This window comes from Gekko japonicus, unplaced genomic scaffold, assembly GCF_001447785.1.
Source record: "Gekko japonicus isolate JY-2015 unplaced genomic scaffold, Gekko_japonicus_V1.1 scaffold1560, whole genome shotgun sequence".
In the NCBI taxonomy this organism is placed as follows: Eukaryota; Metazoa; Chordata; class Lepidosauria; order Squamata; family Gekkonidae; genus Gekko; species Gekko japonicus.
Window position 1 is genome coordinate 356496 of NW_015161998.1, and position 23764 is coordinate 380259.

General features: G+C 48.2%; 1 protein-coding gene across 2 annotated transcripts in view; it reads left to right on the plus strand.

Moving 5' to 3' along the window:
* The window catches only part of KREMEN2 (kringle containing transmembrane protein 2), a 41783-nt gene that overhangs the window by 3337 nt on the left and 14682 nt on the right, over positions 1-23764 (plus strand). Inside the window, exons 2-4 of one of the 2 annotated variants that reach the window (XM_015405436.1) lie at positions 12184-12450; positions 13624-13748; positions 16126-16279. In XM_015405436.1, the coding sequence (XP_015260922.1) occupies positions 12184-12450; positions 13624-13748; positions 16126-16279 (546 nt within the window). The remainder of the gene's footprint in view (positions 1-12183; positions 12451-13623; positions 13749-16125; positions 16280-23764) is intronic. The other variant, XM_015405437.1, reaches the window with a different exon arrangement.

A 23764-nucleotide genomic window follows, 5' to 3' on the forward strand; every position in this document is an offset into this window, starting at 1 on the left:
CCCGGGGGCCCCCCCCCCCCCCCCGTTTTCCTGTCCTGCAAGGGTGAATTGTGACTCAGCTCTAGAGGTCTGGATTTCACCAGCGCCATTGGCCCTTTTCTTTTAAACCAACAATATATTTTTTTCAAAGCCCAGTTGAGAGCCATTGGTATCTCTTCACTTTGGTTACCCATCACAAGCAGATTTACTCTCTTCCCTCCTGGGTTTGTGGAATATATGGGTTTGGGGCTACCCACGGACCTCCAGCGATTGTTAGGAGGGAGCTGGGGTTATTCTGGATTAATGAATGCAGATGGCCAAGGCATAATCCTAAAAACATAACCTTGGTGGTGTGGGGGGAGTGAACCCGCCAGCAGTTGTGAACACCATCAGTTAATTATGGTCTCATGCATATCGGGTGAGTTGGGGCTTCTAATGCCCATTAGCCTGTATGTTTTAGAACATAAAACCACAGGGCTGGTGGTACTTACTGGGGACTGATTAATTAGCACTGAATATTTAGCAGGAGGGTGGATCCATAAAAGTACTTTGTTCTGATGAATTATTCATAGTTCTGCAAACAGAACTGATTCTCTGCCATCAAGCCAGGACTGAAAGAAAGGCCACACTCCTGAAAGTCTCTCCACAGGGCAATCCATCATTCACGGGATAGAAACCCAATCAAATAAATAAATAAATAAATAAATAATCAAGTCTACTGCACCGTGATCTAATTATCTGTCTTCTGTGATCTCAAGGGTTACCTGAGCTTTTTTTTTGGGGGGGGGGTTTCTCTCCTCCCCCATCTGTTGTAGTTTGCAGAGTGCCTTAGGTTTTCTCTGACTCCTGAGTCAGTTCCTCTTTAGGATATCTAGTCTTGAACACTCCCCATGGCTCCTGAAGGTGTCTGGGTCATTTTCAAGGCTGAGAGATGTCTTGTAGATCAGTTATCTGCTCAGTTCAAGGCAGGACACAGACTGTATTCGTAAGGCGGTGTGTTTTGTAGTTGGGGGGGGGGGGGGGCTGGAAAAACCTCATTCCAATGTGCACACAATCTCACGCCTTCCAAAGTTTCACAGATGCAAACAGAGATATACCTTTGAACACTGTTAACACCCTTGTTTCCACACTGTCTACTAGGGTTGCTTATTGACTTGGAGAAAAATGTCCTGTCCCTTTAATAGAAGCTGCATAAGGGGATGTTATTAACCGGGGGATGTCCATGCCATGAAAGGCTTCAACTTTCCCTTTCCGCAGATTATGCCTCTATTAAAAGGACTGGACTCTTTTCTCCTTCCAGGCCAGTTGGCAACTACTGACTAGCCACCTTCCCCACTATTTCACATTGCTGAAGGCTGTTGTGCTGCACAGGAAATTCATGTAAAGGGGCAGAGATACAGGGCGATGGCGCAGCACGTGAAGGCACATGTGCAGCACATGAAAGCGAAGTGAAGTCTGAATCAGTCAGTTAGGGTGGGGTGTAGAATATCTGATTGCACACACTGTGCTGCTTTAGTGTTCATGTGCAAATGTCTTAAATTCAAGTTAATTCACCTTGCTGTCTTAGGCAGCTGTGTTCTAGAGCAGGGATGTCAAACATGCGGCCCGGGGGCCAAATCAGGCCCCCGGAGGGCTTCCATCAGGCTCGCAGTGGAACTGATCATCTCCTGCTTCCAGTTCTGCTGCTGCTGCTGCATCATAGCTTGCTTCGCCAGACTCTCTTAATCACTTAGCCATTTCATTTTTTAACCTGGGTTCTAGACTCAGAACTCTGAGCATGAGATTTCTGTGGTGAATGTTAATAAATCAAAAGTAGGTTTGCAGCTTACAGAGCTAATGTTTAAAGCATGTTTTTATTTTATGTAAAAAAAAATCTTTGTGTTTGTGTCCTTTATAAAATTTATATCTCCGCTACCTGGCATTACATTTTATGACACACATGGCCCGGCCCAACAAGGTCTCATTTATGTCAGATCCAGCCCTCATAACAAATTAGTTTGACACCCCTGTTGTAGAGACTCAGGAAGAATTGATGAGGAACTGAAGAAAGGCAAATAATATTTTCAAAAGGCATCTTCAGATTCTCCCCTGGAAAGCAAAACTGAAGCAAAAAAAATCGGGAGAGGTACCAGAGAGTCGAGGTAATGATTTGGCACTGCCTGAGCCTATACAACCTGCCTGGTTGAAAAGCACCTTGCAGCCAGCATGAGTGTGCTTGTGAATGGCCTTCACACAATTATCTGTACTTGATCAACTTAGTGTGTGTGTGTGTGTGTGTTAGTTAATTGTTTAGTTGAATTTTATCCAGCCTTGTACACAAGCCAGTTTAGGAATCCAAGCCAGCAATGCTTCCTCTAAGCTATGGAATCTTGTGAACAAAGATTCTACTTTGTGAGCTACTGGCATTAAAGTTGTGAGCAAGCAATTTGGCTACTGCATAAATTAGTTTGCTCTGGAGCCATCCTTCTCGAGCTAAGACAAAAATGTGTGAGCCAGAGACTAAAAAACTGTGAGCTAGCTCACACTCACCTTAGAGGGAACACTGCAAGCCAGTGTGGTATAATGGTTAGGATTAGGCCTGGGGAGACCGAGAACCAGAGAAAGATATTCATAGTACTCTTATCTCCTTGGAGGGAGTTCGGGATAAAAATATGAGTAAAAATGCTTTCAGTCTTGAAGGGATCGGATCAATTACACCATTACATTTGAAAATACCATCTGTAAGTCTAATGACTGGTTCTCCTTACAAGGAATTATGGCACGGAGACTTTACCTACCTCTCTGCTTATCATACCTTCAGATCTCCCTCCATTTTTACCTCACAACAATGATGTCTGGTAGGTTAGGCTGAGAGAGAGAGAGAGACCTGGCTGAACCTGGCTCTTCCCAGTCCGAATTTGACACACCAAACTCTGTGCCAAACTGTGTCTTCCTCTTTTTTTTCAAACCGTTCTCATAAAATGGCATTTAAAAAAAGCAAAACATCTTGCCTCGCTTCCTAAAACTCATTGGGTTTCAGTGCAATGGCTTCCCTGGGAAGTGGTCCACTCCCTGCTCTTATAATCCGAATGGAGGGGCCCTGAAAGGCAAGTGCCTCCCCCCTCCCCCCAAGCAAAACATCTTGCCTCGCTTCCTAAAACTCATTGGGTTTCAGTGCAAACTGGCTTCCCTGGGAAGTGGTCCACTCCCTGCTCTTATAATCCGAATGGAGGGGCCCTGAAAGGCAAGTGCCTCCCCCCTCCCCCCCAGTTCTGGAAGGCTGGAGTCAGGCAGAAAGAATATACGAGACCCAGATCTTGCCATACAGGGCTTTATTGGTAGGTTGTGCCATTTCCTTCTAAGAAAAAAAAAGAGGAATTAATGAAGTGGTAATTAAGTAATTTATTTGTCAAGACCATAAATCATTATGATGATAAAAGAGTAATGTAAGTTTACAGTTCCATAAATCATACTGTTATGCATTGTGACAACCCTCCGTTTGTATGTTCTGTTTCAAGCTTTTGATGTGCCTTGGCGGCTCTGGGAGGAAAAGAAATAGTTTTCTGTACAATGGGTTGGTCCAGAGCTGCCCTTCCAACCCTGGAGGATTCTTCTAGTCATGAAAGGAATCCGATTTGGTGGACGGAATCCTTTCCTGAGTGGAGGAGTTGCCCTTGAGTGGAAGCAATACCTGTGGAGTCAACCGAATGGCCGTGTTCCTGTCAGTAAGTAAGGACTCGAATCTCTCGATGGATGGATCTAGGCTCCTTTCCCAAAAGAAAACTGCTCAGATATTTTTGCTGTGGTGCAATTATAAATAGAACAGAAGAAGAAAGAATGTGGCCAGTCTCCCACCACTCTCTATAAAGACTGAATTTTTTTTATTATTATTTATTTAAAACATTTCTGTACCCCTCCACCGAAATAGAATCCCCATTTTAGGATCTAGCTGTGGGTTGGATCCAACCAGCGTTTCTGCTGGGCCAGTTGACTACCCAAAAAGGCTTTACTCTGTGCATCATGAGACTTGCATGGATAAAAGCCATGTGGGACAGGCAGCCATAAGGAGGGGAACTGCGTGAGACTGAGCGAAAAAGCCGGTTGGATCTAGCCCTATGTGTGACTCTGGAGTCATGTGACTGGAACTCCTGACCGGAGGAGGATTTGGATCAGGGCCATGGCTTTAGTCTAGTCAGAAAGAGATTCCATTTTATTCAATGGGCGTACTCCCAGGAAACTGTCCTCATGATTATAACCTGTGATATAGATGAAGTGCCATAAATTCTTGATATCTTGTAGATATTTCCTACATCTTAGTGTGCCATAGCAGCTAGCATGTTGATGAAGACTGAGGAGACCTGGGTTCAAGTCTCCACTCAGCCCCCATGATCCTCACTAGATAACCTTGGGCCACTGGATCTGTTTTAGACTAATATCCTCCTCAGGGTGTTAAGAAGATAAGGAAGAGACAATTTAGACTATTCTGAAATCCTTGGAGAAGGGACAGGATCCTGCACTTTCCAAAACAATGTGGATGCATTCGTCTCTTGGTCCCTCCAGCTCAGTGTAAAGCAGCTGATTAGGGATCCCATATTTTGAGAAGCCAAAAAGGGGACATGCTTCCTGAATGACTTCTGACAGCTTCAAACAAGTGATCACCATGACAAATCTCATTTTAAATACCCCCCACTGTATAAGCTGTGGAAACTGCTACTAACTAGGAATATGCCTAACCTTCCAACCCAAAAAGAGGACATTTCCATCAGTTTTTTTAGAAAGAGCCCAAAAGTGGACAGACACCAAAGAAAGAGAACACGTCCTCTACAAAGAGGACTTCTGGTAACCCCACAGCTGATGGATCCATTACAGGCACAAGGCAGAGAGGATTGTGAGGTGCGTTTCAAAGTGTGCAGCTGGTTCCATCAACTGTGTTTTTATCCCGCCTCTCCTCCAAGGATCTCAAGGCAGCGTCCATTGTTCTTCCCTCCTCTGTTTTAACCTCACAGCAAACCCTACGAGATGGATGAGGCTGAGAGAAACAGCCAGGCCTCAGGTTGCTATCTTTATGGCAGAGGGAAGATTTAATGCCGTCTCTCAGATTTTCCTCCAAGCTTTTGGCCATTACATCACACTGTCTAGGACTCAACACTGTCAGCCTGTGAGGGCCTGGCCTAGACCACCCCCAGTGGTCTCCTCCATCTGCCCAGGTCTACAGAAGAGCAGCAGCGGTGGACATGTCATCTTTCGAGGGAACTTGGCCCCATTACTGATGCTCTGGCTGAGGAAGTGTCTGAGTGTGACTCCAGGGGTCCCCAGAGCATGCTTTGAAAACAAACACACTTTGAAAACAACCCGTGTGAACGCACCCCCTGATATGCAGATATATATTTAGCGAGGATACGTTCTGAATTCTTGTCTATCCCTTTCCAAAGAGCCTGGCGGCCTTTTGGACAGCTGCGGCCCGAGCAGAGGAAGCCGCTCACAATGGTCCCGAAATAGCTAATCCCACAGTTTGTCAGAATCGAGTTATTTTTCTCCCAGCCGTGTGCATTCACATTTCTTCAGCGATTCCGCCACCAAATGGAGAATCCAGGGACACTTGTCCCTCTTCTGTGCCCCTTCCAGTTCTTTGTGTGTCCCCCCCCCCAAGGCCATCTCACATTCTGCCCTTTATCCCCCCCCTTCAAGACAGCCCCTCACTGGGCCCAAGCAGCCGCTAGAAGCCTCAGCTGCCAACATGCACCACCTGCTAGACAGCCAGGCTCCGGCCTCCATCGGCTTCTCCACATCCCCCCCATCCATTCTCCCTCCGGCCTCTACCCCCTTTTGCTTTATATCAAACACCTGTTTATTATGTTCTCAGCTATTTCCATCCCGAACAACAGGTGGGGCCTGTCCCCCTGGGGCTTGGGGTCTGGAAAAGCGTCTGGTTACACCACGAGAGGTTTGGACGGGTGTGGGCGGGGGGGGGGGGGGGGGGAGACGGTGGCTGGGGAAGGGAAGGGAAGCGAGACTGTTGGGCCTATTCCCAGCTGTGGAAGGACATTAATATGTCTGGGATCGGACCTGGAAGGCTTGAAGCCAGGACTCCTGAGTTCTCTGAGAGGCACAAAGCAAACGGACGTTTCTCACAATCCCGTGGCCTGTGGTGGTGGTGGGAGGGGCTGTTTTCTCTCTCTCCCAGCCCAGATTACATAGACACCTGGTGCTGGAACTGATTTGACCTGAAAGAATTTGTGCCAGGTTGTGTGTTTTAAAAACATAAAGGGGAGAGGAGTGTGGAATCAAGATTCTGCACCAAGAACCTTCACATTCTGTGATCTGTTTCCAATAGGCACATTTGGACAGGTTTGTAATTTGGCCAAATGGATTTTGCTTCCGCTGTCCTTAAGGAAAGGGAAGGAGGTATGCCAGGCACTTGAAATTCTTCCCTCTGACCACTGGGAATCTTGTTCTTATCCTCCAGGATCATACTTCTGCTTATTTTACACTTCTAACCCCTCCTCCCCGGCACCCACTGCTGGACACAATCCTGTGACAGGTGGGCACTGCTGAATTTTCAGAATGACAGGTCTGAGGGCTTCAGCCATGATTTCTGATTTGGCATCTCTGCCTCCTTGATCCCAGAGGATAGGCTGTGATAAGTCAGGAGTGAGGAAGAAACCACTTTGTGCGTGCTTAGGAGCACTCTGCCTCTGCACTCTGAGGGGTTTTTTTTTGGGGGGGGAGGACTGAAAAGAGGTTCTCTCGGGCTGAAAACCAGCCAACGTGACTTGAGGACAGGCTTGGAACCCACATTACTAATGGAAACTGAGGTTGCCAGCTCTGGGTTGGAAAATACCCGAAGATTTTGGGGAGTAGAGCCTGGGGGTGGGGAAGGCAGGGCTGAAGGCGGAGAAGGACCTCAGCAGAGTATAATGCCATAGAGTCCAGCCTCCAAAGCAGCCATTTTCTCCAGGGGGACTGATCTTGGTCATTTAGAAAACAAATTAATAGTTCTCCTTATATAACGATGTCTAAAAAAGCTGTCCATTTTCATTTTTCCATACCATAAGTACGCGTGCCAGCCAAATTTACAACCATGACCTTCTAATGCCAACAATTTTCTGTTGTCCAACGTCATCCGTTGTTGCAACCAAGGTAGACATACCGCTTCATGGTATAATCTTAGATTTGGTAATGGAAGACCACCTCTTTCTTTCGCGTCACATGACATTTTCATCTCAATCCTCGGTTCCTTCCCTCCCCGGACAAATTTTGAAATTTCTTTCTGCCAGGTGTTTAATATTTTTAGAAAACAAATGTGATGGTGAGAGATCTCCAAGTGCCACCTGGAAGTTGGTAGGGTCAAGGGGACCCACTGCTGACCTTGACAGGGGTCAAAGGAATGAAGGGGGGGGCGGGAGATCCTGTCTGCCTATCTCCCTCCCCCTCCCTCCACAGCTTGGCCTGCACTTGACTATCTTGGCATGGCCGATTAAATGCGCCTTTGACGGCTTTGATCCTCCTCCCTCCCCTCCTCCCCAGTGTAAGATCTAAAAGGGTCTCCTGTGTTTCTCTTGCCTCCAGCCAAGGCTCACACGACACTCTCCACACACCGCCACCGATTCCCTTTGAATCTTCAAAGTCTTAGCATGCTTTAACCGATTACACATTTAGCATCTCTAATCTCTCTTGGCCCCCACCCTGGAGGCAGCCTTGGGACATGTCCCTCTTTTCTTTCAAGCTTGTCTTGTCACGCTGGCTCTGATGTTCCTCCAGCTCCACATTTGGCGGTTGGGGAGGGGGGGAGTTGAGAGGAGGGGGCAGCTGGTGATCTCTTGTGAACTCTTCTGAAGGAGAGGAGAGTCCCTCCCTGCGCAGGTCTCCTCAGACCTTGAGAAGCTGTTCCGGGATGCCGGGTGCAAGGGCAGCTCCAAGCATTGGTGCAGATGCAGCCGGCTCAGTTGTTAAATTTTGCCCAGTTCCCGTCTTTCTTATGGCTTTTCTGATGTAGGCCCTGTGGTCCCCAGCGCAGCCTTTTTGCTGGTCAGAAGGAACTCCCCTTCTCCCCTCTTTACCAGTGGAAAAGCTGTCCGAATCCAAGCTGGGATTCCTTTTTAAAACAAGCCCAGAGAGACTGTTCCTTGCCTAATAATGTGATTCCCATGTGGAACTCGCAGCCGCCAGACCTAGTTTTTCATCTGGTGGTTTATTTTATGGCCCAGTGGGTTCAGGAATCAGCTCTTTCGCCCATCTCCCCAGTCCCTTCTTTTGGGGCTGGGGTTGCCAGCTGACCAGAGAGAGAAAATCAGCTTCTTCTAGTGCCTTTAGTTTTCACCACATGAAAACAAGTACAGTTCGAAGGGTTTCAGGTCAAGCCCTATCTCTTTTGTACTTATTTATATCCCACTTTCCTTCCCAATGGGGACCCAAAGCAGCTCACACAGTATTATTCTCCCTCCCTCCATTTCATGCTCGCAACCACGACCTTGTGAGGTAGGCTAGGCTGAAAGAGTGACCGGCCCAGGGTCCCATGGCAGTGTGGTGATTCGAACCCGGAGCTTCCACTCTGACACTCTAACCACTACACCACACGTGCACTTTAAAGTTGGCGTCCCTACTGCGGGGCTGGCAGAAAAGGAGACAGGAGGCCGGGTGTTTGGGAGACGTACAAACAGAAAAGGAGGATCAAAAACAGCCGTGGAGAGACGCTGATGCACACATGAAAAAGACACCTGCAAGGACTGGCAGTCCAGACACGTTTCAAAGATATCTTTATCAAGGGAAATTATACATATGATTTCTTCATAAATCTACCGACAAAGCTGCGTGCTGCTGACGCGTCAGATAGACCCAAGCTGTGCCTATCCCTCAGTGATCTCGTGGGATATGCAGAAGCCCATTAGAACTACTGCACAGTGATTGGAACGTCCTCACATAAAAACGTATTTGGGACCTCAGTTAAGACACTCCATAAAGGATTTTTTTAAAGAATCGCTTTCTTCAAGAGTTCTAAGTTGGCTCGTAATCAGTGTTCCCTCTAAGCTGAGTTAGTGTGAGCTAGCTCACAGTTTTTTAGCCTCTGGCTCACACATTTTTGTCTCGGCTCAGGAAGGATGTCTCCAGAGCAAACTAATTGATGCAGCAGCCAAATCGCTCGCTCACCACTTTAATGCCAGTAGCTCACAAAGTAGAACCTTTGCTCACAAGACTCCACAGCTTAGAGGGAACATTGCTCGTAATATTTTACCACATGCACCTTTTCACAGTGCCGCCTGGGGATTTTAGTGCCAGGGTGCCAGCACTTTGTGTAAACAGTGTGAGTGATGTTTCCATGATGACGGTCCAGTTCTTGGACTGTAGACGGAGCTGAGGCATCGTTCTTTAAATAATAGTGTCATTGTCATTGGGTGGGGGACCCTTATCTGGGGTTACCAGATGTCATCTGTTTTTTGAGGACATGTCCTCTTTCTTTGGTCTCCATCCTCTTCTGGGCTCTTTTTAAAAACAAAAAGCTGATAAAAGTGTCCTCTTTTGGGGTTGGGGGGCTGAGCTGGTTTTGCCCTATAGTCCCCCCAGTGGAGGCAAGCTTCAGCTTAAAAATAGCAGGGGTACTTAAAATGGGATTTGTCATCGTGATCAGTTGTTTGAAGTAGTCAGTTGGGAAAGCCGTCCTCTTTCTTGCTTTGCAAAATATGGTAACCCTGCCTTATCAGTTTTAGCTGCCCCTGAGGACAGTTTCTCATTGAGACAAAATGAGGGGTTAAAGTAATCAAGTTCCAAGCATGCACTAATAACTACCAGCCTCCACCGGTTGATCTGGTAAATGCTGGCCGCTCACAAAACTTTGAGCCAATTGCTCACTCCACCTAGCCTACCTCACAGGATTGTTGGGGGGATAGAATGGAGGATGGGAGAGAGGTGTCCCCCTGAATATCTCAGATGAAGGGCGGGATAAAGCTGTGACAGAAATATACTGACTCAAAATATATATCATTACAGATAGAGCAAAAGGTCAAAGGAACAAATATTAAGAGAAATTGAAAGTTCGTTTTCATGAGTTGGTAGCTGGCCAACATCATCCCCAGTGGTTAGGAAAGTTGCCAGGTTTTTTATTGGCTCTGGTGACTGTGTTCGATCTGCAGGCATTAGGAATGAGGGCTTTCAAGAGCATAGCTTCAGGTTTTCTGAAACCCCAGAAGCTCTATTCTTAGAAATAGAACTAGAAATCAGGACTTTATCAGAGCTGATGTAACACAGTAGTGGAGACTTCCAAGTATTATTACTACAAGGGAAGGAGGTCCCTCGTAGTAATAATATTTAGCATTTTATACCACTTTCGTTGTACAAAGTACTTCATGTGCTATGCCTTATTGTAAATTTTACAACAGGCTTGCAAGACAGGCCAGCCTGCATCTGACACTGGAGACTTATGACTGGAAGCTGAAACATGTTATTTTGGCCCTAAAAAGCATCCACATGGACCCTGGTGATCATTGGGGCTGCTGAACTGGGGAGGGGAGGTTTAAATGCGTCCCCCTCCCTGTATGCCGTTTTTCTGTGCAAAAACAGCTTATAACCGTCTGGGAAGGGCCAGATAGCACATCTGGCATTCCAATCACAGCATTCTGTCAGGTGTCATTCGACCCCTTATTACCACCACATTGCAGACGAGATGTCAGGGAGAAAGTGGCCCGCCTGAGGCAAACTGGGGGGTGCAGGATTGTGGAGAGATTTGAACCAGAAGCCTCTCAGATTACTGTTTTAGCTGCCACACAAGCCCCAGCTCCCAGGCCTTAAGAGAAGCCCCTCCAGCCTTAGCCTCCATTCTCTCCCCCTCCCATGTCCAATGGAAGGGTAACAATGGAAGGGTAAATTAAGTTTGCCCCTACTAGGGCCAGGGCATTTTCGGTGGCGGCTCCTACCTGGTGGAATGAGCTCCCAGAGGAGATCCGGCCCCTGCGGGACCTTATGCAGTTCTGCAGGGCCTGCAAGACGGAGCTCTTCCGCCAGGCGTTCGAGTAGGAGCCACCGCCACCACTATCCTACCACCGAGGTAGTATGTCATCGGCTGCCCTACGAAAGTGGGGCAGGTATGCCCAGGCAGAAGTCATAGACAGCATAGCGGGACGCTACTGAGATAGCTGGCCACCAAAGCTGGATGGTTATTCCCATCTTGGTTGAATGATATAGCACCGTGTTATAGAATGGTTGTTGGGGTTAAATATTGTATTTTATTGTATGTTTTATTGTATTTTAGATTCCGGCTTTGCCGCCTGTGAACCGCCCTGAGCCTTTGGGAGGGCGGTATAGAAATCCAATAAATAAATAAATAAATAAAACAGCACTGGCCTACCTTACAGGAATGTCAGCATTACTGGGAAGCCAAGTGGATGCAAAGCACCTCGAACACTCTGAAACGCTATATAAGCATGAAATATTGCGTTTGGGGTGGCAAAAGGGATAGCCCAATGGTACTCAGCTCGCGGAGAGCCACGTTCACAGTAACCATCATCCAGCAGAGCTGTGTTTACTTTCATCTCTGCTGTGAGGCCTGTACCTCAGGAAGGCCCGTAGCTTACCCAGAGGTGGCTGTTCTATGGCAGAAATGAACTGCCAACCACGAGGCCCATCGGGCAAGGGTCTTGCGCAGGGCTTTTTTGGTAGAAAAAGCCCAGCAGGAACTCATTAGCATATTAGGCCACACCCAACAGCAGGAACACATTAGCATATTAGGCCACACCCCTGACATCACAGCTCATTAGCATATTAGGCCACACCCCACATGTTACCAGAAGTGTGGTCATTCAACCACACCCACCTTTTGCTTCTTATTCTGTTTACCTTGTTTGTTGTCAAAACCCTGGGCTTTTTTTGTAGCAGGAACTTCTTTGCATGTTAGGCCACACACCCCTAATGTAGCCAATCCTAATGAGTGTCTGCTGTTAGGTGTGGCCTATTATGCTAATGAGTTCCTGCTGGGCGTGGCCAACTCAGGAGCCAGCCAGAACTCTGTTCCTGTGCGTTCCTGCCCAAAAATAGCCCTGGCCTTGCGCACTTTCCTGAAACATGGAGTAGGCACCAGATTGGGAAACACTGCTTAGGAGACATGCATGGGCCTGTCAAAAAGCTGCATGTGGCTCCAAAGCCACTGCATAAGTATCACTGGGGTAACTGAAGGGGACAGTATGAGGCACCGTTCCACTGACCCTCTCTTTCTGTTCATTTTCTTCCAATCCCCAGAGTTGTCCGAATGTTTTATGGTGAATGGGGCTGATTATCGGGGGACACAGAACCGGACCTCACTAGAGAGCACTGGGCGGCCTTGTCTCTATTGGAACCAGACACGGCAACATGTTTACAACACGGCCAAGTACCCCAATGGCGAGTGGGGATTGGGCAGCCACAACTACTGCCGGAACCCAGATGGTGATGTGCAGCCATGGTGCTACATCTCTGAGAACGAGGAAGGGATCTACTGGAAGTATTGTGACATCCCTACCTGCCACAGTGAGTGCCAAGAGGATGGGCAGCCAATGCTTGGGGGGGGCGGTCAACAGTGGGAGGGCTTCTAATGTCCTGGCCCCACTGGTGGACCTCCTGATGGTGGACCTCCTGATGGTGGACCTCCCGATGGACCTCCTGATAGCCACTGTGTGACACAGAGTTTTGGACTGGATGGGCCTTTGGCCTGATCCAACATTGGCGTCCCTTATGTTCTTATGTTCTAATGGGAGGGAGGGATGGGTGCCAGGCAACAAGAGAAAGGCTACCCCGAGTGGTCCAGCGAAGAGAGTTGCATCAGGGATGACCAGATGGGATTGGGGAGCCTGGAGGGGCCAGGCCTTCTCAAGGATATTCAAGTCCACCTTTCCTGAATATTAAGCTATGGGTTTTTGAGTCTTTAACCAGCTTGGTGTAGTGGTTAAGAGCAGCGGACTCTAATCTGGAGAACCGGGTTTGATTTCCCACTCCTCCACATGCAACCAGCTGGGTGACCTTGGGTCAGTCACAAGTTCTCTCAGAGCTGTTCTCTCAAGAGCAGTTCTCTCAAGAGCTCTCAGCCCCACCTACCTCACAGGGAGGTTGTGAGGAGAGGAAGGGAAGGAGATTGTAAGCCGCTCTGAGACTCTGAGTGAAGGGCAGGGTATAAATCCAAGCGCCTCCTCCTCCTCCTCCTCCTCTTTATCTTTGTTTTCTGCACAAGATACAAAGAAAAATATGCTGATCGTATTCTGCTGGATTGCAGTTTAGAAATTAAACTTGCTGTGGCGCAGTTAATATGTTGACAGATTCTGTTGCAGTAGAACAGTTAGATTGAGTCTGCTAGCACCTTAGGGACCATGGAGATTTTGGGGGTATAAGCTTGTATCTGACAAAAAGATTATACCCCCCAAAATCTTGTTCGTCTCTAAGGTGCTGGTGGACTATTGTTATTATTATTATCCTGCCCTTTGTCCAGGGAGCTCAGGATGGCATAACTGGGTCTCCCCTCCTCCTTTTTACCTTCACAACAACCCCATGAGGTAGGTTAGGCTGAGAAAGAATCACCCAGAGAGCTTCATGGAAGCAACTCACAACGTTGCACCCAGTCAGCATTCGGGATGGGAATCCACGGGGAGCTCAGTTTAAGAGGTAAATATGGGAGGTCACCTGACTGGGACCCTTTGTTGTCTTCTCCAGTGCCTGGTTATGTCGGCTGCTTCCTGGATTCTGGGACTCCTCCAGCACTGAGCGGGAGCAGCGGCACCTCCACCAAGCTCACGGTACAAGTCTGCCTCAGCTTCTGCCGCAAGCGGGGCTATAAGGTAAGGCCCCCTCTCAAATAGGGGGCACGCTGCCACTGCAGACGTAATCTGGCTGAATATTTCCTCTCCCCCAGGAAAACTTGGGCACTGGAGTTCCGTGAGGGGACCTAAGGCTGTCGTAACGGATTCCAGTTCCCATGATACTTTTGTGGGAAGCCATGATAGATTGGTATCTCAATACAATCTACGGCCTTGAGGGCTGCCAGCTTTTTAAACTGGTGCTTCTCTCCATGTCGAGAAGCTTATGGGCTGATTTCTGCAAGCTGAGCTGCTAGGAGAGGCACAGAAGTAGGCCTGCTTCTGTTTCTAGTCTTTGCCTCCACAAATTATCATTCAACTTGCACGCACTCACGTGCTGCATAAAACTGGGAACATTATGATGAAGTTAGGTCTAGCGGTGAAGTCGATCTCCCTGTGGAGGTACAAAACATTGCTGTGAGTAGGCTTGCTGGGTAGCCTGGTTGTGGGACACCCTCCTGCCTCTACCAGCTCTCCCCCACTCTGACTGGGGGGAAACAGGGCAGCGGGGGGATGACATAGCAGATGCGGCATTGCCACATCTGGGGTGCTCTAGGAATTTCCCTAATCTCTGTGGTCTGTACCATAGAGATTAGGGGGGAATTCCTAGAGTGTCGTGGCATAAGGTGATGTCACTTCTGGGTCTTCACTGCATTGCACCACACTCAAAAGCGCCTGGGGTTGCCAGGCACAGGTCTAGCACCCCTAGCTGAGGGAGGTGAGAATCCTTTCCTCCAGTCCCCACCCTTACCAGTGCTCTCTCACTCAGAGAGGAGGCTTGATGCTGAAGATAAGAGGTGACGTTTTGGCCACTTTCTTACTGAGGGGGTCTCCATTTGCCACCAAAAAGACTGTGCTGGACTTCATGGGACCTGCTGTAACCAAAGCCATGTTGGGACAGGAGCTATAGTAAGGAGGGGGATTGGGTGACACTGAGTGAAAAAGTTGGTTGGATGCAGCACCAGGGCTATTTTTGGGCAGGAACGCACAGGAACGGAGTTCCGGCTGGCTTCAGATTTGGCCGCACCCACTACAGCCAAAACCTCTGTGTGCCTGGCTACAGAGGGAAGGCCTGGAGAGCGACACCACCACCCCTGACTCCGAGGCGGGTGTACCGGGGGGGCCCTAGAAGGATCTGTCCAAGGGCTGGCTTGTCCAGGCTCCCCGCAGGACAGATCCTTCCAAGGGAAGGCATGGGATGTGGCCTAATATGCTAATGAGCTGTGCTGTCAGGGTGTGGCCTAATATGATAATGAGTTTCTGCTGTTGGGTGTGGCCTCTTATGCTAATGAGTTCCTGCTGGGCTATTTCTACAAAAAAAGCCCTGTGCAGCACTATGTTTTGAGTCATACAGAGATCTCCCGCCCCCTTTCCCTCGTCAGCCTGATGCTCTTCCCTGCCTTGGCTGGTTTACGAGAGCGGAACCTTCCCAACTGATCGGCCTGATAACTTGGCAAGGAGCGAGATGGAGTAGCATTTGTTTTGTCTCCCAGCCTCTCCAGACTATCCGTTTTTATTGGCGCAACCAATGCACAGTTGTTAGCCATTTGTTGCGCTTGGGTTGGACAGCCGTCCTCGTGGGTGTGTGAGCCCGTGCCACTAAGATGGCATTTCCTGATCATTTCACGCGCCGTATTTTGTACCTGGGAAAATGCTGTTCTCCCCCTCCCACAGCATGTGTGTCTCTCCAGTAATTCTCATAGGGATGGCTTAGTAACAGACAGGACTAGCGGAGGCCCAGTGGGATATTTTTGGCTCCTTCCCGCAGAATATTCAGCTGTCTTTTTTACAATTAAAAAAAGTCCTTTTATTTATGGAAACATGGGGGCGGGGTGGGGGATACAGGGGCATTATTGCACCCAATTGCTCAGTAAGAAATACATTTCTGCTCCAGGTTCTAATGTTCTAGCCAGTGGCTTGGATCCAAGAGAGCATTTCCATGCATAGTATGATTTCCACCAGTCGCCTCGGCAGCAATTGCTCCCATTACGCATGGTTGACAGGCTCCCAGTATGCGTGACTATGACATCTGAAAAGGTCTCTGAATGCAGCCACATCAGTTCAGCTTTCCCCCCACCATCCTGTTTATGCTCCTTTCCTTCCTTAGCCTGCCTTTTCTGCAACTTTATATTGTAAGCCCCGTAGGCAGGGCTCGTTATTATTTAATTTTTGCACAGCCCCTCCTTATTCGAGATCCCTTTATAAACAGTAATTAAGCTTTAGCATGCTATGATCCACAGCCTCAGCCCTGCAATTTAATTAACACCATCCTAGGGTCACGGGTAGGTGGCAGAGATAGATCCCTCGTCCTCACCCGTGCATGTTCCTACCAGCTCTTTTCCCCCCTTTCCCTGTGCAGTTTGCAGGAGTAGAAGCCGGCTACGCGTGTTTCTGCGGCCACGAGGGAGATATCCGGCGCAGCCAGCCAGTGAGCGCCGTGGAGTGTGACCAAGTATGCTTCGGCAAGTCCAGCGAACTGTGCGGGGGGGACGGACGGATCGGCATCTATAACGGTAAGTGTGTCGAAACACAAGGACTGTTCTGGATAAGTTCCCTCTCCCCAGCGTGTATTTGCTTTAAATCAGAAGTCCATCAGGCTGCAGAAAGACTCTAGACCTGTAGCCGCAGAAAGCAGCGGACAATATTTGGGGGGTTGTGGTCATACTAAGAAGTCATGGAGTTGTGATTTTTGGTCTGTGGTGTTTGTTTGGGTCTGGGTGACTGTTCTGGATAAGTTCCCTCTCCCCAATGTGTATCTGCTTTAAATCAGAAGTCCATCAGGTTGCAGAAAGACTCTAGACCTGTAGAAAGCAGCGGACAATATTTTGGGGGTTGTGGTCATACTAAGAAGTCATGGAGTTGTGATTTTTGGTCTGTGGTGTTTGTTTGGGTCTGGGTGATGCAATGGGGTGGGGGGAATCTTTGTCCGGAGGCTCGTGGTGGCTCTTGGCAATGCTGGCTAAACCTAAAGGAGCAGAACATGCGATGCTGATTCTGTCTTGTTTGTTATCAGCAAATGTGCTTTGTGTGATTCCTGTATTAGAATACTAAAATCTCATAGATTGTGGGCAGAGCACCAGCTCTGTGTTGGGAATTTCCTGGAGATTTGGGGGTGGAGCCTGGGGAGGGTGGGGTTTGTGGAAGGGGAGGGTGCTCGCAGCCCTCACGGTGGGACCATCCACACTTTGAAAGGCCTTTTTAAACCTTCCCCCAAACCCCACCACTGCACTTTACCTTAAAGGTAAAGGTTCCCTTGCTCGAAAGCCAGCCGAGTCCGACTCTAGGGTTGCGGTGCTCATCTCCGTTTCCAAGCCAAAGAGCCAGCGCTGTCCGAAGACGTTTCTGTGGTCATGTGGCCGGCATGACTAAACGCCAAGGCGCACGGAACGCTGTTACCTCCCCACCGAAGTGGTACCTATTTATCTACTTGCAATTTCTTGCTTTCGAACTGCTAGGTTGGCAGGAGCTGGAACTAGAGACGGGAGCTCACTCCGTCATGCGGCACACTCGGGTCTCGAACTGCTGAACTGCCGACCTTCCACAGCCTGCAGTTCAGCGTCTTAACCACTTGAGCCACCGCAGCTCACTTTAACTAGCAACTAATACCTCCTTTGTCTGAAACCTGCCCGCTTAAGGAGACCCTCCATGAATGGCCTTATTGGAGACATCTGCCTTCTGAAGCAAAGTGTCTGGTGACCACGGATAGGACGTTTTGGTAGTGGCACCCTGTCCTCCAACTCCCTGCCCAGAAAAGTGAGCCTAACACTTTCACCGTTGCCTGTTAGGTGCCAGGCAAAGCCCTTTTCATTTTTGTTCCAGTCAATTTTAGTCTCGGGCCTTTGTATTCATAGTTGCTCCCCTGGAATGTGGTGTGTTGTTCGTTGTGTCATGTAAATTGTGGGTCTTAATGTTATTCTTTTTTTTCTTTTTTTTTTAAAGTTGGAGCAGTAATTTATGTAAAGTGATATGGTGTAACAATAACTTTGATGCATGGCTTAAGTTTACAAAGTTGCCATCCATTCATGTTGTCTGGTTTCTGAAATAATTTATTTGATAGCCTTGTGATGATCTACTGTTTTTAACGCAAACCGGACTGATTTATTGACCAGCTAGAGCCAGTATGGTGTGGGGGGTTAGTGTGATGGACTAGGCCTGGGGAAAACTGTGCTCAAATCTTGACTCAGTCACAAAGCTCACCAGTGTTCCCTCTAAGCTGAGTTAGTGTGAGCTAGCTCACAGTTTGTTAGCCTCTGGCTCACACATTTTTGTCTTAGCTCAGGAGGGATGGCTCCAGAGCAAACTAATTTATGCTTTAGCCAAATCGCTCGCTCACAACTTTAATGGCAGGAGCTCACAAAGCAGAATTTTTGCTCACCAGACTCCACAGCTTAGAGGGAGCATTGAAGCTCACTGGGTGATCTTCGTCCATTTTTTCCTCTCTCTCAGCCTTGCCTAGTTCACGCTTGTGATCTTCGTCCATTTTTTCCTCTCTCTTAGCCTTGCCGCCTAGTTCACACATAGTTGTGAGGATAACATGGATGTGGGGAGAGCCAAGTCTGTTTCCTTGAGCTCTTTGAGGGAAGGGTGGGTCAGAAATGGGATAGGGACGCTTCTTTCTCATATTCCTCCCCGTAACTAATGTTGAATTATATCTTTTGTTTCTATCTGTTATATTGCTGTTATCAGTCCAGTAAAGAAAAAATATGTGTATGTATGAAAGGGAGGGGAGAAGACAGAGAAAGGTAGTGATAGCCCTCTCCTGTTGTTAATTCCCATCATTTGATTCAGGGGTCATTTCGTAGAAAAAGAGGTGCAGGAGCTCATTAGCATAACTCTTTAGGATAACTTATTTGCATATGCCACACCCCCTGACATCACCGGAAATGTGTCAGAAGGCAACACCCACTGCAACTTACCTGGCTGCTTCTTGCTCCTCATGGCCCAGGGCTGCTGGGAGCAGGGGGTGGGGCTTGTTGCATGTGCCCACCCCCTGGGCTCCGCTCCTGTGCGCTCCTGCAGGAAATGACCCCTGATTTGATTCATCAAAAAGGTTTTTTGCCTTGGAACATGGAGGTTTCATTTCTGGCACCTGGCTAATAGCCACTGAAGCTGGATATGGTGGCAAGAGCAGGTAACGTGGCTTGAGAAAGTTTTCAGTTTTCCAGTGGCATGCATAATGCTGCCACCTCAGGTAAACAGGTTGTTTGGGTTCTGAAAGCAGCCCAAAAGCCTGAGGAGAAAATGGGAGAAAAAGGCAATGCCTTTTTAAAAACTGCCTTCAGTTCTCTGGAAAACTACCATCCCTAGCCTGATAGACGTTATGCTTCGATTTGCCTGGATTGTGCTCCAGGAACCTGATCCAGCACATGGAGATCCACTTGCTGAAACAGTGTTTCAGGAGTTTACCTTATTATACTCCGAAGCTGTTAATTGCATATGTGTGACCATAGCTTTGGATTGGGACCCAGGGTTTAAGAAGGCAAGGGACCTGTTTGTGTAAACATGGCATGAAAGGAATGATTGAACCTATAGATTCAGAACATAAACAGGGCTTTTTCTCTGGGGGGGAACGCACTGGAACAGAATTCCGGAACATCTTCGACAACATTATCTTAAAAATGTTTAAAGGTTCATGAGTTTTCAGGGTATAGATTGAAAACTCCCTTTCCCTCTTGACAGTTCCGGCGCCTCTTTCTCAAAAAGAAATTTTTTAAAAGCCCTGCAAAACATCCTCTGGATTGTTTAAAGGAAGTCTGATTCAGGTGGGGCAGCCATGTTGGTCTGAAGGAGCAGGACAACGTTCGAGTCCCGCGGCCCCTTTAGGACCAACAAGGTTTCATTCACAGTATATGCTTTCGTGGGCACGCACATTTCATCACCACTGAGGTTGCCGGAGATCACGACTGTGCCTTTAAATTCCCAGAGGCAGTAGGAGATGAAACAGTAGAGGCTCCTCCTTGGCCCAGTCTGCATCTAGCATTTGCTCCACTGTTTTACCAAACCCATGCTGGCACTTCTGCACTGTAGGGTTGCCGAGTCTGTTTTTCGCCACAGCGGGGGACTCCCAGCTGGCGGCTGGAGAGAGCGTGCGCGCCGCATCCACGCAGTGCCGGATTTACGCATAAGCTAAATAAGCTACAGCTTAGGGCCTCGCAATCTGCTGGGGCCTCAAATAAAAACACAATATAAAAAATGATTTAAAATATTAACAAGGCGTATATATTTTAAAATTTTCGAGACCAGCTGATGTAATTTAAAACAGTAGGGGGCGTCTCGGTTTTGTATAGCTTAGGGCCTCAGCAAGTCTAAATCCGGCCCTGCATGATCCACATCACTCAGAAGTGACGCGACCACACCGGGCACGCTGGGGGTGGGGCCACGACTATCCAAGGGAAAACCATAGAGTTTTCCCTCAGATGACCGGGGCCCCGCCCCCAGCATGCCCGGCGTGGTCGCATCACTTCCGGGTGATGTGCACATCGGGGTGGGGTTCCCCCTGGGGCCCGATCAGCCAGCGGCGGGGAACGGGCCTCTGGGGCAGGGGTTTCCCCGCCCCCTGGGGGGACTTGGCAAGCCTACTGCACTGTCATGTTTGTCACTCATTTGTCCCTGTTGCTTTGGGTTCCACCCTCCCACCCCCACCTTTTCCACATGTGTTTTGCCCCCTCTTGGGACTACCAGACAGAGCAAAACACATTGGGGGGGGGAACACCCTGAAGCCATGGGGACAAACGAGTGAGAAAAATGACAATGCGGAAGTGGTTGGGAACAGAAAAAGATGCGGCTCAAAACCACATCCAAATTACCCCCCCCAATGCTATACTGACTGCAGAATCACCCCTGAATGGCCATAAAACAGCTACCATAAAACCGAGAGATCAAAGGAAGTGAAAGCAGCCTGCAGTCTGGACACTGCCATAAAATCCGACAATCAAAGTGAAAGCGGCATGCAATGCAGAGGGGGATTTCTGTTCCAGTTTGGGTTTGGTAAGACAGCGGAGAGAATGCTAGATGGAGATTGGGCCCTTCCCTCCTCATTATAGCAAGTGAGCAGGAGCCGGAGAACAGGGCTGGAGAGAATTTAGTCTTTGTTGCCTTGTCTGTAGGAGCTGCGGTGGCTCAAGTGGTTAAGACGCTGAACTGCAGGCTGTGGAAGGTCTAGTTCAGCAGTTCGAGACCCGAGTGTGCCGCATGATGGAGTGAGCTCCCGTCTCTAGTTCCGGCTCCTGCCCACCTAGCAGTTCGAAAGCAAGAAATTGCAAGTAGATAAATAGGTACCACTTCGGTGGGGAGGTAACAGCGTTCCGTGCGCCTTGGTGTTTAGTCATGCCGGCCACATGACCACGGAAACGTCTTCGGACAGCGCTGGCTCTTCGGCTTTGAAACGGAGATGAGCACCGCAACCCTAGAGTCGGACTTGACTGGCTTTCAAGCAAGGGAAACCTTTACCTTTACCTGCCTTGTCTGTAGCCATATCAGGGGATTTAAAAGTCCAGGGCTGCCTATGGTAATTACCATAATTTGTTCTTCTCATCTTGAACATCCCTTTAGCGAGGTAGGCCATGTCCCCCTCTCAAACTGTGACTGAAAATAAATTTCAGAATACATTGGTTTTTTTAACCCCCCCCCCAACAGTGTTTGGTTTGTTCCTTGTTTCCTGGACATCCTTTGTTGGGGGCGGGGGGGCACAGGGAAACCCAATTAAACGACTGATTGATAGCAACTGATTTACAACCCACAAAAGCCTGGCTCTCACAGATCCACCCACCCCCAGTTCTCATCCCTCCTCTGTTTCCCATAGAAGCTGTGGTGTCCCATATATTGTAAACATAATTTTTTGCTGAATAACTTGCAACTTAAGATCCATAGAGAAAAAAAATCTCTTTCACAATGGTAATCTCTTCTTGTCCCTCTCCGTCTTTCTTACACACGGGGGGAGTCTGTTTTACAAAAAAAATCCAACATTTAGGTAGATAGATTCAGGTGGGTAGCCATGTTGGTCTGAAGCAGCAGAACAAAGTTGAGTCCAGTGGCACCTTTAAGACCAGCAAATTTTAATTCTGGGTATAAGCTTTCATGTGCATGCACACTTCTTGATTTAGGTACAGTTTTTCTATGGGATTTTTGGTCATTCATACCTCTGGGGTTTGACTTCAGTGTCATTTGCATGTTTGGTGGCAGTCCAGGAGAAAATTAGTTTTGAAGTTAATTCTTTTGATTACTGTCTTAATAACTAAAGGTTTATAGGGAAGAAAAGGATTAACTACCTATGTTTCCTTAAAGCCACATTACTAGGAATTAGTAAGTCTGGAGTCTTTTGTGTTTGAAGAGAAAATGGGTGTGAGACTGTTCCCAGATATATCTGCTCTGTCCTAGTATGCTCTCATGTCAGTTATGGGACCAGTTTTTGATGAACAGATGGACTGGAAGGTGTATGTAGTCAAAACGAAACCACACCAGTCTCTTGAAATGTAGTCTGGTTTTTGTTAGCAGTCGGTAGGTTTGGAAGCACAGTGTTTTCCTGCAATATATGCATACATTTATTATTTGATTTGATTTATTAAATTTCTACCCCACCCCCAGCCAGGGCCGGCTCAAGGCGCCTTGCAAAAACAACATAACATTTACAAAATACATAAAATATAACTTAGACAACATTAGTTAAAACATTTAACAATCTTAAAAACAATTAATCCTAAAAACATAATGAAGTGCTAGTATTACTAATTACACAGTGGTTGTTCTCTCTTCTTGCTAGGCTTGCCAAATGTGCCCGGGGGAGCTCGGCCACGCCCCCAACGTCGGTAGCGTCTGACGTCACTTCCGGTGACGTCGCGGCGGCGCGCGCGCGCAAGGACGAACAGCGAACTCCCGGCCGGGGCGAAGCCTCCCCCGCTGGTGAGTTAAAAGGATTTGGCAACCCTAGGCAACACACCCCTAATGTAGCCAATCCTCAAAGAGCTTACAGTAACCCCTGTAAGAAGAGCTCTGTAAGCTCTTGGAGGATTGGCTACATTAGGGGTGTGTTGCCTAATATGCAAAGGCGTTCCTGCTACAAAAAGAGCCCTGGCCGGGCATTATTTGGCCCACTGGGGAAACCCATGAGTTTTTCAGGGAACATGTATGTTTCCTCACCAGGTCAAATAGCACCCCCGATTGTTGTTTCTAGTTAGTAAAATGGTCGCCGGGGTGGGGGGGGAGGTTGAAGCGTCTTCGCCATGTTTGCCATGGCCCCTGTCCAAACTGAACACCAAATGAGGAGAACTGACCCTTTACATCTCTGACTATTACACAGGGTAGGGACCCCAGACCCAACCTGCATTCTCCATAAAGTGACAATCAGCCTAGTCTATAGGATCCTTTTGAGGCACTGCCCACAGGATCCCAGTATTCCTTCAAACAGTCCTTTAAGACAGTTGTGCCCCCAAATGATCATAGCAGATTTATTTCAGGTTTATTTTTCGAAATATTTACATTCTGCCTTGTGCTCCACAGAGCCAGAAGAGAAAGCTGAACATGATTGGTCAATTTATGAAAGAGAAATTCATGCCCGGGGATTCCCCACGTCCCCCAACCCTATCGATCGATTCTAATTCAGCAATTTCTTGCTCGCGTCTCCTTTGAAAATTCTGGTTGCCTCTCTCTCTGGGGGCAGGTCTGCAGCCTGCTCTTCCTTGCTAGGTGGGGTGGCCGTATTTTCTGGTAGGGCCTCAAAGAAAAGAATGGGGCGGGGGGGGGAACCCAGTGATTTCCTCATAAGCAACAGAGACTTCTGGAACCTTTTCCTTCAGACTCCTCCTCCTCCTCCTCCTCCTCCTCTTCTTCTTCTTCTTCAAAAGTTCATGGGCTCTGTCCTGTTTACAATGAACATCTTCCTTCCTCAAGTTCCCCCCTGACCCCCTTTCAGCAACCTGCCATGAGGATTTGTTTCAGGATCATTTACGTCTGATGAGCGCGAGAGGACTCTTGAAAAATCTGTCCAGGGAATCTTGGGTGGG